The 12,137-nt window shown below is 41.5% G+C and overlaps 1 protein-coding gene across 1 annotated transcript; it reads left to right on the forward strand.

Annotated features, from left to right (window-relative positions):
• The first annotated feature begins 5,733 nt into the window (after positions 1 to 5,733).
• On the forward strand, positions 5,734 to 6,396 carry H3-4 (H3.4 histone, cluster member). The gene has a single exon (XM_019963748.2). It carries the CDS (start codon positions 5,749 to 5,751, stop codon positions 6,334 to 6,336), a length of 588 nt encoding a protein of 195 aa, XP_019819307.2. The 5' UTR covers positions 5,734 to 5,748; the 3' UTR covers positions 6,337 to 6,396.
• The last annotated feature ends 5,741 nt before the right edge of the window (positions 6,397 to 12,137 follow it).

Below are 12,137 nucleotides of genomic sequence, written 5' to 3' on the forward strand. Positions count from 1 at the left end.
ACAACGTGGAAGCAATGGACAAATTCTTAGAAAAGTACAACTTTCCAAAACTGGACCAGGAAGAAATAGAAAATCTTAACAGACCCATCATAAGCACGGAAATTGAAACTGTAATCAAAAATCTTCCAGCAAACAAAAGCCCAGGTCCAGACGGCTTCACAGCTGAATTCTACCAAAACTTTAGAGAAGAGCTAACACCTATCCTGCTCAAACTCTTCCAGAAAATTGCAGAGGAAGGTAAACTTCCAAACTCATTCTATGAGGCCACCATCACCCTAATACCAAAACCTGACAAAGATCCCACAAAAAAAGAAAACTACAGGCCAATATCACTGATGAACATAGATGCAAAAATCCTTAACAAAATTCTAGCAATCAGAATCCAACAACACATTAAAAAGATCATACACCATGACCAAGTGGGCTTTATCCCAGGGATGCAAGGATTCTTCAATATCCACAAATCAATCAATGTTATACACATTAACAAATTGAAAAACAAAAACCATATGATTATCTCAATAGATGCAGAGAAAGCCTTTGACAAAATTCAACACCCATTTATGATAAGAACTCTCCAGAAAGCAGGAATAGAAGGAACATACCTCAACATAATAAAAGCTATATATGACAAACCCACAGCAAACATTATCCTCAATGGTGAAAAATTGAAAGCATTTCCTCTAAGGTCAGGAACAAGACAAGGGTGCCCACTTTCACCATTACTATTCAACATAGTTTTGGAAGTTTTGGCCACAGCAATCAGAGCAGAAAAATAAATAAAAGGAATCCAAATTGGAAAAGAAGAAGTAAAACTCTCACTGTTTGCAGATGACATGATCCTTTACATAGAAAACCCTAAAGACTCCACCAGAAAATTACTAGAACTAATCAATGATTATAGTAAAGTTGCAGGATATAAAATCAACACACAGAAATCCCTTGCATTCCTATACACTAATAATGAGAAAACTGAAAGAGAAATTAAGGAAACAATTCCATTCACCATTGCAACGGAAAGAATAAAATACTTAGGAATATATCTACCTAAAGAAACTAAAGACCTATATATAGAAAACTATAAAACACTGGTGAAAGAAATCAAAGAGGACACTAATAGATGGAGAAATATACCATGTTCATGGATCAGAAGAATCAATATAGTGAAAATGAGTATACTACCCAAAGCAATTTATAGATTCAATGCAATCCCTATCAAGCTACCAGCGGTATTCTTCACAGAGAACAAATAATTTCACAATTTGTATGGAAATACAAAGAACCTCGAATAGCCAAAGCTATCTTGAGAAAGAAGAATGGAACTGGAGGAATCAACCTACCTGACTTCAGGCTCTATTACAAAGCCACAGTTATCAAGACAGTATGGTACTGGCACAAAGACAGAAATATTGATCAATGGAACAAAATAGAAAGCCCAGAGATAAATCCACGCACCTATGGACACCTTATATTTGACAAAGGAGGCAAGAATATACAATGGATTAAAGACAATCTCTTTAACAAGTGGTGCTGGGAAAACTGGTCAACCACTTGTAAAAGAATGAAACTAGAACACTTTCTAACACCTTACACAAAAATAAACTCAAAATGGATTAAAGATCTAAACGTAAGACCAGAAACTATAAAACTTCTAGAGGAGAACATAGGCAAAACACTCTCCAACATACATCACAGCAGGATCTTCTATGACCCACCTCCCAGAATATTGGAAATAAAAGCAAAAATAAACAAATGGGACCTAATTAAACTTAAAAGCTTCTGCACAACAAAGGAAACTATTAGCAAGGTGAAAAGGCAGCCTTCAGAATGGGAGAAAATAATAGCAAATGAAGCAATGGACAAACAACTAATCTCAAAAATATACAAGCAACTCCTACACTCAACTCCAGAAAAATAAATGACCCAATCAAAAAATGGGCCAAAGAACTAAACAGACATTTCTTCAAAGAAGACATACAGATGGCTAACAAACACATGAAAAGATGCTCAACATCACTTGTTATCAGAGAAATGCAAATCAAAACCACTATGGGGTACCATTTCACGCCAGTCAGAATGGCTGCAATCCAAAAGTCTACAAGCAATAAATGCTGGAGAGGGTGTGGAGAAAAGGGAACTCTCTTACACTGTTGGTGGGAATGCAAACTAGTACAGCCACTATGGAGAACAGTGTGGAGATTCCTTAAAAAACTGGAAATAGAACTGCCTTATGATCCAACAATCCCACTGCTGGGCATACACACTGAGGAAACCAGAAGGGAAAGAGACACGTGTACCCCAATGTTCATCGCAGCACTGTTTATAATAGCCAGGACATGGAAGCAACCTAGATGCCCATCAACAGATGAATGGATAAGAAAGCTATGGTACATATACACAATGGAGTATTACTCAGCCATTAAAAAGAATACACTTGAATCAGTTCTAATGAGGTGGATGAAACTGGAACCTATTATACAGAGTAAAGTCAGCCAGAAAGAAAAACACCAATACAGTATACTAACGCATATATATGGAATTTAGAAAGATGGTAACAATAACCCTGTGTACGAGGCTGCAAAAGAGACACCGATGTATAGATCAGTCTTATGGACTCTGTGGGAGAGGGAGAGGGTGGGGAGATTTGGGAGAATAGCACTGAAACATGTACAATATCATGTATGAAATGAGTCGCCAGTCCAGGTTCGATGCACGGTACTGGATGCTTGGGGCTGGTGCACTGGGACGACCCAGAGGGAGGGTAGGGGAGGGAGGAGGGAGGAGGGTTCAGGATGGGGAACGCGGGTATACCTGTGGCGGATTCATTTCGATATTTGGCAAAACTAATACAATATTGTAAAGTTTAAAAATAAAATAAAATTTTTTAAAAAAAAGTGAAGGAGAAAATAAAAGACCCCAAATAGACAAAGCAATCTTGAAAAAAAAGAATGGAGCTGGAGGAATCAACCTTCCTGACTTCAGCTTATAACAAAGCTACAGTCATTAAGACAGTATGGTATTGCTGCAAAACTAAAAATGAAGAGCAATGGAACAAAATAGACCAGAGATAAACCCAAGCACCTATCTTATCTTTGACAAAGGAGGCAAGAATATACAATGGAGAAAAGATAGCTTCTTCAAGAAGTGGTGCTGGGAAAACTGGACAGCTACATGTAAAACAATGAAAATAGAATACTGTCTAACATCATACACAAAAATAAACTCAAAATGGATTAAAGATTAAAATGTAAGGCCAGAAACTATAAAGCTCTCAGAGAAAACATTGACAGTATACTCTGACATATGTCACAGCAAGATTCTTTTTGACCCAGCTCAAAAAAATTATTTATCTATTCTTAATAACTGATAACTGTTCAAATAGTAATGGCAACAATAGATTGGATGATAATGACAGCAATGTTAGGGATGGAAGGGTGGAAATGGTAATATTCTGTTATTCGTATTTATGTTACCTGCGCTAACCCGTGAAATGAAAGTGTCATTTGAAAGTGGACTGAGATTGGCTATGAACCTATATTTCAAACTCTAGGAAAATCACCTTAAAATTGGTATGCTAGATAGAGGATAGGGTATGGAATCATGTCACAGTACAGTCATGACAGAGATCTCTAAATATCTTTAATGTTCATAACTACTTTGAAATGACAGTAGTTGTAAGTCTTCTCCAACTAGAAGTTGTTTAATCATTGATAAAAATACACATTTATAATGATGTGACAAATTTATATTTTGATAGCTTGTATATATTTTGGTAACTTCAACATAATTGATTCTTTGTATTTAAAAAATTTTTTACATATTTAAAAACATTCTGAGGCATTCCACTTTATGCATTAAAAATATTTTTAAATAGTCTTGAGCTTTACCAAACTACCATCATCTATCCATCCATCATCATACCCTTTAACCTTGGGAACATGCAGAGATTCTGACACTGCCTATTCTGAATGAGTGGTGGCTTTGAGGAGATTAACCAATGTGTTCCAGTCAGATGAAGAGTCTGTCCCTGGTCAGACCCACATCATGCACAACAGGGCTTGCTTAGGATGGTCCCTCTGGTCCTTCTGCCTCTCTCCTGGCCAATCACACCTGACTTGAGGGTGGCAGGACTTTGTGCAACAATCTGTCAAATGAAAAATCCAGATATAGTAAGCAGAGATTTTCATTTGAAAAGATGTTTGCAAGGGAGGGGAAAGGGCTATTGCAATAGGAAAGGAAAATTATTTCTTATACCCATCTTAGTTCTTAGCTAGGGCTCTGTTAACAGAAGATGAATTAATAAAAGCAAAGCATGAAAGTTCCAGCATGACTCAGGAGCCCTCATAAGGAAATGAATACCCAGAGACAAAACCTAAATGCTTTTGTGTTAGATGGAACAAAGGCAATTATGGAAAAATGACTAAAATATACCTGGGAGGCTACAAGACGACAGGAATTACCTTAATAAGGTCAGTTTGTGCAGAATCCTCTTTGGTCTTAATATTTCATCCTTGATGACAAGACTGTTTCTTCTTGCATAGGGCAGGCATCTTTCACGAGGGAGTTTTAACTCCCGTTTTCATTAAGAAAAAGGAGACCTCAGAATGCTCTCGCATCAGCTGTTTTTCAAGTGTCTAGTTTAAGACAATCTTTTCGCTCAAGTAGCATAGTATTTGGGGATGGCACATTCTGGTCCCCTTCAGATATGTCCTTAAGGTCTATAAGCCTCTCACAGGTTTAGATACTGAAAGATCTTTTGTAATGAGAAGTGAGCAAGACTAGGAAGAACTGGGAATGGGGAAGTGGAATGTCAGGGCAGTCAATAGGACAGTAGGTCAGGGAAAGCTTCACCCTGAGCCCAGCCAGTTCCCAGGTTACGGCCCGGAAATAGGATACTGAACCAAAGCTGAGCAGATAAGCACCTTGTTCAGAACTGTCAGGCTGGTTTATTTCTCTCAGCAGGTTCTCAACATAAGAGATTTGAAACACCAAATTAACTACAGCTCAAGCACGCAGGATTATCTCAGCTTTCCTCTGGTATAGCAAGAGTTTGAAACACCAAACTAGTTATGGTCCAGTAAGAACTCAGGCAAGCACAACTATTAAAAATGTAACATAACAAACTGTCATGACAGGAGAGAGAACCACAACCCTAGAGAAGTCTAGGGCGCACTTGATTTTTCCTTTATATACGTGCTGACTCCTCCTTTGGTTCAGCTTTATGCAAAATAGGGCTTCTACCTGCCACCAATCAGGGAAAGGAATGCAAATAGCATGTGCCCAAGGCCAATCAGGGAAGAGGGTATGTCTTGGGGGGCAGTTTCCTGCCAGAGGTCCTCCCTTCGGTCCTCTACTTCATATTTCTTATTTTTGCTTCTCCCACTTCGCACCCCACCCCCACCCCCACCTCCCCACCCGCATCTTGAGTGTCATCAGAGTCATTTGGCGAAGATGGTTCACTGCAGGGCACAACGATTGAGGGAATCCTACACCACCTACAGGCCAAATAGAGTGTAAGCTTCTAGAACTTTCTTCCCTCAGCCCATAGAGGAGGAAGAGAATGCTGAGGAAAAACAAGAAAGCTGTACAGGGAAATATAACACACACAATGACGTCCACCTGAACCCAGACATGATGCCCACCCCCATCCAACCCAGACCCACTTGGTTTTCGAGCAACCCTGCGAGCTCCAAAACGCCAGCCTGTGAGGCCAAGTCCTCACATCGCGAAAATAAGGGGCAGGCGCCCATGCAGTATGCCTCCATGGACCAATCAGAGCTTAGCCTGTCCTTACGCCACCCAGCAATTGGCCAATGGGAAGGCTACACCCTCTATAAAAGAGGGCAGACTTCGCACTTACGCACGTTGGCGAGGGACGGAGATTATAATAGCAACTGTCATCTAGGCGACAGACGCAGCAGCGGCATGGCTCGAACGAAGCAGACTGCCCGCAAGTCCACCGGCGGCAAAGCGCCTCGTAAGCAGCTAGCTACCAAAGTTGCTCGAAAGAGCGCTCCAGCCACCGGTGGCATGAAGAAGCCACATCGCTATCGGCCTGGAACTGTAGCACTGCGCGAGATCCGCCGCTTCCAGAAGTCTACTGAACTTCTGATTCGGAAGCTGCCGTTTCAGCGCCTGGTGCGGGAAATTGCGCAGGATTTCAAATCCGATCTGCGCTTTCAGAGTTCCGCCGTGATGGCACTCCAGGAGGCATGTGAGGCGTATCTAGTCGGCCTTTTTGAAGACACCAATCTCTGTGCCATCCATGCTAAGCGTGTCACCATCATGCCTAAGGATATTCAGCTGGCACGGCGAATTCGTGGAGAACGTGCCTAGATTCTTTTGCGTACGTGACTGCTGATCTTTGACCCCAAAGGCTCTTTTCAGAGCCACTAGCTGCTCAAAAAAAGTGCTGTACACAGGCGAGTTAGCTCCTTTTGAGTTTAAGGCCTGATTATTAAGCATCTATACGGCTTCTTACGGTGTGTGTGTGTGTGTGTGTTCGTCGCTCAGTCGTGTTCGTCGCTCAGTCGTGTCGTACTCTGCGATGCCAGGCTCCTCTGTCCATGGAATTCTCCAGGCAAGGGTACTGGAGTGGGTTGCTATTTTTTTCTCCAGAGGATCTTTAGTGACACTCGGATTGAACCCAGGTTTCCTGCAGTGCAGGCAGCTTCCTGACCATCTGAGCTATCAGGGAAGCCTCAGTGAAATCATGGGTTAGTACCAAGTATTACCCTTTAAGGAGAGAGCTTTGTTATGGAAGTTAACAAGTACTTTCACCACCTGATGCAAAGAACTGACTCTAGCAAAGACCTTGGTAACAGGGAAAGATCGAGGGCAGGAGAAGGGGACAACAGCAAATGAGATGGTGGCATGGCGTCACGGAGTCATGAGTTTGAGCAAGCTTGGGGAGTTGGACAGGGAAGCGTAGCGTTCTGCAGACCATGGGGTTGCAAAGAGTCGGACACGACTGAGGAACAGCTGGTAACTTGGCAGCACGTGGTAATGAGTTTTCCATCCCCACTGAGTGAACTTGCTGAGGAAACACAGGGTGGTTAACCATACTTTTAGTAGTAGAGCTCTGTGGAGATGATGGGAGCATGGATTTTAGGGGGAAAAGAATTTTTCATTGGTGATGCTTCGAAGTTTCTCCACTGAGGCTTTATGAAGTTGATTAAAAGCCTGCTAGATTTGCTGGTCGTGCAAACTCCTCTGCATTAAGGGGGTAAGGCATAAAATCCATTCCCTACTATACTTGTTTGGGCTACACTTTTACAATGTGTATGATTGAAATGATGAAGCGTATATGTAGCTATCTACTAGAGCAAGAGTAACAATTGATCCTCAAAGTCAAAGTCCACCCTTGGGTGGCAGAGAGAAATAACCAACGTTGATTTTTTTACTTACTAGATTTCTGGTTTAATTATACAAAATTAAAGGCTATAAATAGATACGAGATAATGTACTTGGGTCCCAAATTCAGGATCTTCTGCTCCCGTGGAGTTGTGGTTGCACCACCCTCCAGGCATGTGTATGAGTTCTTGCTAACCAACCTGGAAACTCCAGTCCTACAGGGATTGTCATGGAAGCCTCATTACACAGGCACGGTTGATTTGAGTCATTGGTTGTCGGTGATTGAACGCAACCTCCAGCTGCTGTCCTCTTCCTGGAGGTGGGCTTGAAGGTTTCAAACCTCTAATCACAACGGTCATTCCTTGTGGACATAATCTGCAGTATGTCACCACCAAAGTCTTGGTGATAAACTTCGAACAGGCCTGGTCTGTGTATCTCGGAAAAGCTTCAATTCCAGATGTTGTTTGCTTCATTCCAGGAACTCTAATTTCAGGTCACCAGGTGACATGCAGATCCAGTCTGGGTTTGCTGCTTTCTATGAATTCAATCTATTCCTTGCAAGATAAATACTTCACAAAGCACAGAAAAGGCAGGTTGCAGACTTAGGGTTATTTAAAAGGAGATAAGTATTTCAAGTTAGCACCAGCTTTGTCTTTCATCTCCCAACTCTTACTTTGGTGCCTGTTGTTTTATTCTGATTTTTTTTTTTTTTATCCCATGGCAATAAAAGCTGTGACCAATAATTCTAGGCTGGTGCTAGGGATTACTGAAACAGCAGGACCCTATGGTACTTGCCTGCCACCCCCCGCCCAACCTCATTTCGTTTACTTGCCTTTTGTCTGTGGAAAACTGTAGTCAAATAAGTTTAATTTGAGAAGTAGGAAATGTGGAAACAGGAAAACAATCCAAGGAGACCGAATAATGACAATATAGTGAGTATAGTCAAGAAACTTGAGTTCTTTCTCAAGAGCTACATTCCAGTATCTTGCTTGGGTCCCAAGCAAAATCCCATGGATGGAGGAGCCTGTTAGGCTGCAATCCATGGGGTTGCTAAGAGTCGGACACGACTGAGCGACTTCATTTTCAATTTTCACTTTCATGCTTTGGAGAAGGAAATGGCAGCCCACTCCAGTGTTCTTGCCTGGAGAATCCCAGGGACGGGGGAGCCTGGTGGGCTGCTGTCTATGGGGTCACACAGAGTCGGACACGACTGAAGTGACTTAGCGTAGCATAGCTTAGGTAATATTCTGAGCCATATCCTGTGAGCTGTCATAGAGACTAAAACACTAGGGTGAAAAATCAATTACATGACCAGACTGTACCCATGACATAAGCTGCCACAATTCCAAGAACTGGCCTCAAAGAAATGGGAACAAATGGACCCTGGATCTGAAGATTAACTGTACCTAAAATTACTAAGATGATGCTAGGTAGGTCACCAGTGACCAATTTAAAGATAACTGTCAAAACTGACTGCTATTTCTATATGTAGCTGTCCCCCACTTTTGTCTAAAAAAAGCTCCTGCCTCACTAGTTTCCAGGACATCTGTCTCCCCCAACCCTAGTTGCTGGCATCTGAAATAAAGCAAATTTTCCTTTCCACTAGCCAGGCCTGCTTATTGGCTTTTTAGTAAAGAGCAGCCAGACCCCGCATTTGGTGATACTATAATATTATGATGTCATTGTTCATAAGGACCTGCCTGATCAGGGTCCTGATAAGGATGTAAATGTGCCATGATTTTAAACCAGTTTAAGTTGGGGTTTGCAACCAAGAATTCCAAGAAATGGGACCCTGCCCTTAGGGTGACATATCATGACTAAATCGGTTTACTCTAATAATTCACAACTGCAGAAAATATACCCCACAAGAGACTGACCCAGACTTGCTGTCAGTGTCCAGGAGTCTGGTGGAGGTGTGGGTCGACAGTGGCCTGCTACAGGGTCAGGGGCACTGAGGACAGCAGTGTGTGCCCAAGATATTTGAAGGAGATCAACGTTATCTTCATTACCCCTACCAAGTTTGGTCTCAGGTCAAACAAGAGGGAGGGAAGACAGCCTCACCCATCAACAAAGTTGGATTAGACTTACTGAACATGGCCCTGCCCATCAGAATAAGATCCAGTTTCCTCCAGAGTCCGTTTCGGCCATTAGGAAGCTTCCATAAACTTTTTATCTTTATCTGTCAGAGGGCAGACTGCATGAAAACCACAATCACAGGAAACTATTCAAACTGATTACATGGACTACAGCCTTGTCTAACTCAATGAAATTATGAGCCAAGCTATGTAGGGCCACCCAAGATGGACGGGTCATGGTGGAGAGTTCTAACAAAATGTGGTCCATGGGAGAAGGGAATGGCAAACCACTTCAGCATTCTTACCTTGAGAACCCCTTGAACAGTACGAAAAGGCAAAAAGATAGGACACTGAAAGATGAACTCCCCAGGTTGGTAGGTGCCCAATATGCTACTGGAGAAGAGTAGAGAAATAACTCCAGAAAGAATGAAGAGACAGAGCCAAAGTGAAAACAGAGCCCAGTTGTGGATGTGACTGGTGATGGAAGTAAAGTCCAATGCTGTGAAGAACAATACTTCATAGGAGCCTGGAATATTAGGTCCACAAATCAAGGTAAATTGAAAGTGGTCAAAAAGAGATGGCAAGAGTGAATATCAACATTTTAGGAATCCAAAAAATAAAATGGACTGGAATGGGTGAATTTAACTCCAATGACCATTATATCTACTACTGTGGGCAAGAATTCCTTAGAAGAAATGGAGTAGCCCTTATAGTCAACGAAAGAGTTCGAAATGCAGTTCTTGGGTGCAATCTCAAAAATGAGACAATGATCTCAGTTCACTTCCAAGGCAAACCAGTTCACAGTAATCCAATTCTATGCTCCAACCACTAATGCTGAAGAAGCTAAAGTTGAACGGTTCTATGAAGACCTAAAAGACCTTCTAGAACTAACACCCAAAAAAGATGTCCTTTTCATTATAGGGGACTGGAATGCAAAAGTAGGAAGTCAAGAGTTACCTGGAGTAACAGGCAAATTTGGCCTTGGAGTACAAAATGAAGCAGGGCAAAGGCTAACAGAGTTTTGCCAAGAGAATGCCCTGGTCATACCAAACACCTTCTTCCAACAACACAAGAGACAACTCTACATGGACATCACCAGATGGTCAATACTGAACTCAGATTGATTATATTCTTTGCAGCCAAAGATGGAAAAGCTCTATACAGTCAGCAAAAACAAGACCAGGAGCTGACTGTGGCTCAGATCATGAACTCCTTATTGCAAAATTCAGACTTACATTGAAGTAAGTAGGAGAAACCACTAGACCATTCAGGTATAACCTAAATCAAATCCCTTACAATTATACAGTGAAAGTGACAAATAGATACAAGAATTTGATCTGATAGTGTGCCTGAAGAACTATGGATGGAGATTCATGACATTGTACAAAAGGCAGTGATCAAGACCATCCCCAAGAAAAAGAAATGCAACAAGGTAACATGTTTGTCTGAGGAGGCCTTACAAATAGCAGACAAAAGAAGAGAAGCTAAAGACAAAGGAGAAAAGGAAAGCTATCTCCATCTGAATGCAGAGTTCCAAAGAATAGCAGGGAGAGATAAAATCTTCCTCAGTGATCAATGCAAAGACATAGAGGAAAACAACAGAATGGGAAAGACTAGAGATCGCTTCAAGAAAATTAGAGATACCAAGGGAACATTTCATTTCATGCAAAGATGAGCACAATAAAGGACAGAAATGGTAAGAACCTAACTGAAGGAGAAGATATTAAGAAGAGGTGGCAAGAATACACAGAAGAACTGTACAAAAAAGATCTTCACGACCCAGATAACCACGATGATGTGATCACTAACCTAGACCCAGACACCCTGAAAAGCAAAGTCAAGTGGGCCTTAGGAAACATCACTACAAACAAAACTAGTGGAGATGATGAGCTATTTCAAATCCTAAAAGACGATGCTGTGCAAGTGCTGCACTCAATATGCCAGCAAATTTGGAAAACTCAGCAGTGGCCACAGGACTGGAAAAGGTCCATTTTCATTGCAATCCCAAAGAAAGGCAATGCCAAAGAATGTTCAAACTACCACACAATTGCACTCATCTCAATGCTAGCAAAGTAATGCTCAAAATTCTCCAAGCCAGGCTTTAACAGTACATGAATCATGGACTTCCGGATGTTCAAGCTGGGTTTAGAAAAGGCAGAGGAAACAGAGATTAAATTGCCAACATCTGCTGGATGATCGAAAAAGCAAGAGAGTTACAGAAAAACATCTGTTTCTGCTTTATTGACTATGCCAAAGTCTTTGACTGTATAGATCACAACAAACTGTGGGAAATTCTTTTTTGTGTGTGTGTGTGTGTAATAAAGTTTTATTAAAGATTAAAGGAGATAGAGAAAGCTTCTGACATAGGCATCAGAAGGGGGTAGAAAGAGTACCCCCAAACTGTGGGAAATTCTTAAACAGAAGGGACTACAAGACTACCTTACCTGCCTCCTGAGAAATCTGTATGCAGGTCAAGAAGCAACAGTTACAACTGGATATGGAACAACAGACTGGTTCCAAGTAGGGAAAGGATTATATCAAGGCTGTATTTTGTCACTTGCTTATTTAACTTCTATGCAGAGTACATCATGCAAAATGCAGGGCTGGATGAAACACAAGCTGGAATCAAGATTGCCAGGAGAAATATCTCCCGGCATATTATAATCTCATATACACATATGACACCACCCTTATGGCAGAAAGAAGAAA

Source organism: Bos indicus, chromosome 7 (assembly GCF_029378745.1).
Source record: "Bos indicus isolate NIAB-ARS_2022 breed Sahiwal x Tharparkar chromosome 7, NIAB-ARS_B.indTharparkar_mat_pri_1.0, whole genome shotgun sequence".
Classification (NCBI taxonomy): Eukaryota; Metazoa; Chordata; class Mammalia; order Artiodactyla; family Bovidae; genus Bos; species Bos indicus.

Coding starts and splice junctions, on each gene's coding strand:
- H3-4 (XM_019963748.2), top strand. CDS start 5,749: ATGCAGTATGCCTCCATGGACCAATCAGAGCTTAGCCTGTCCTTACGC.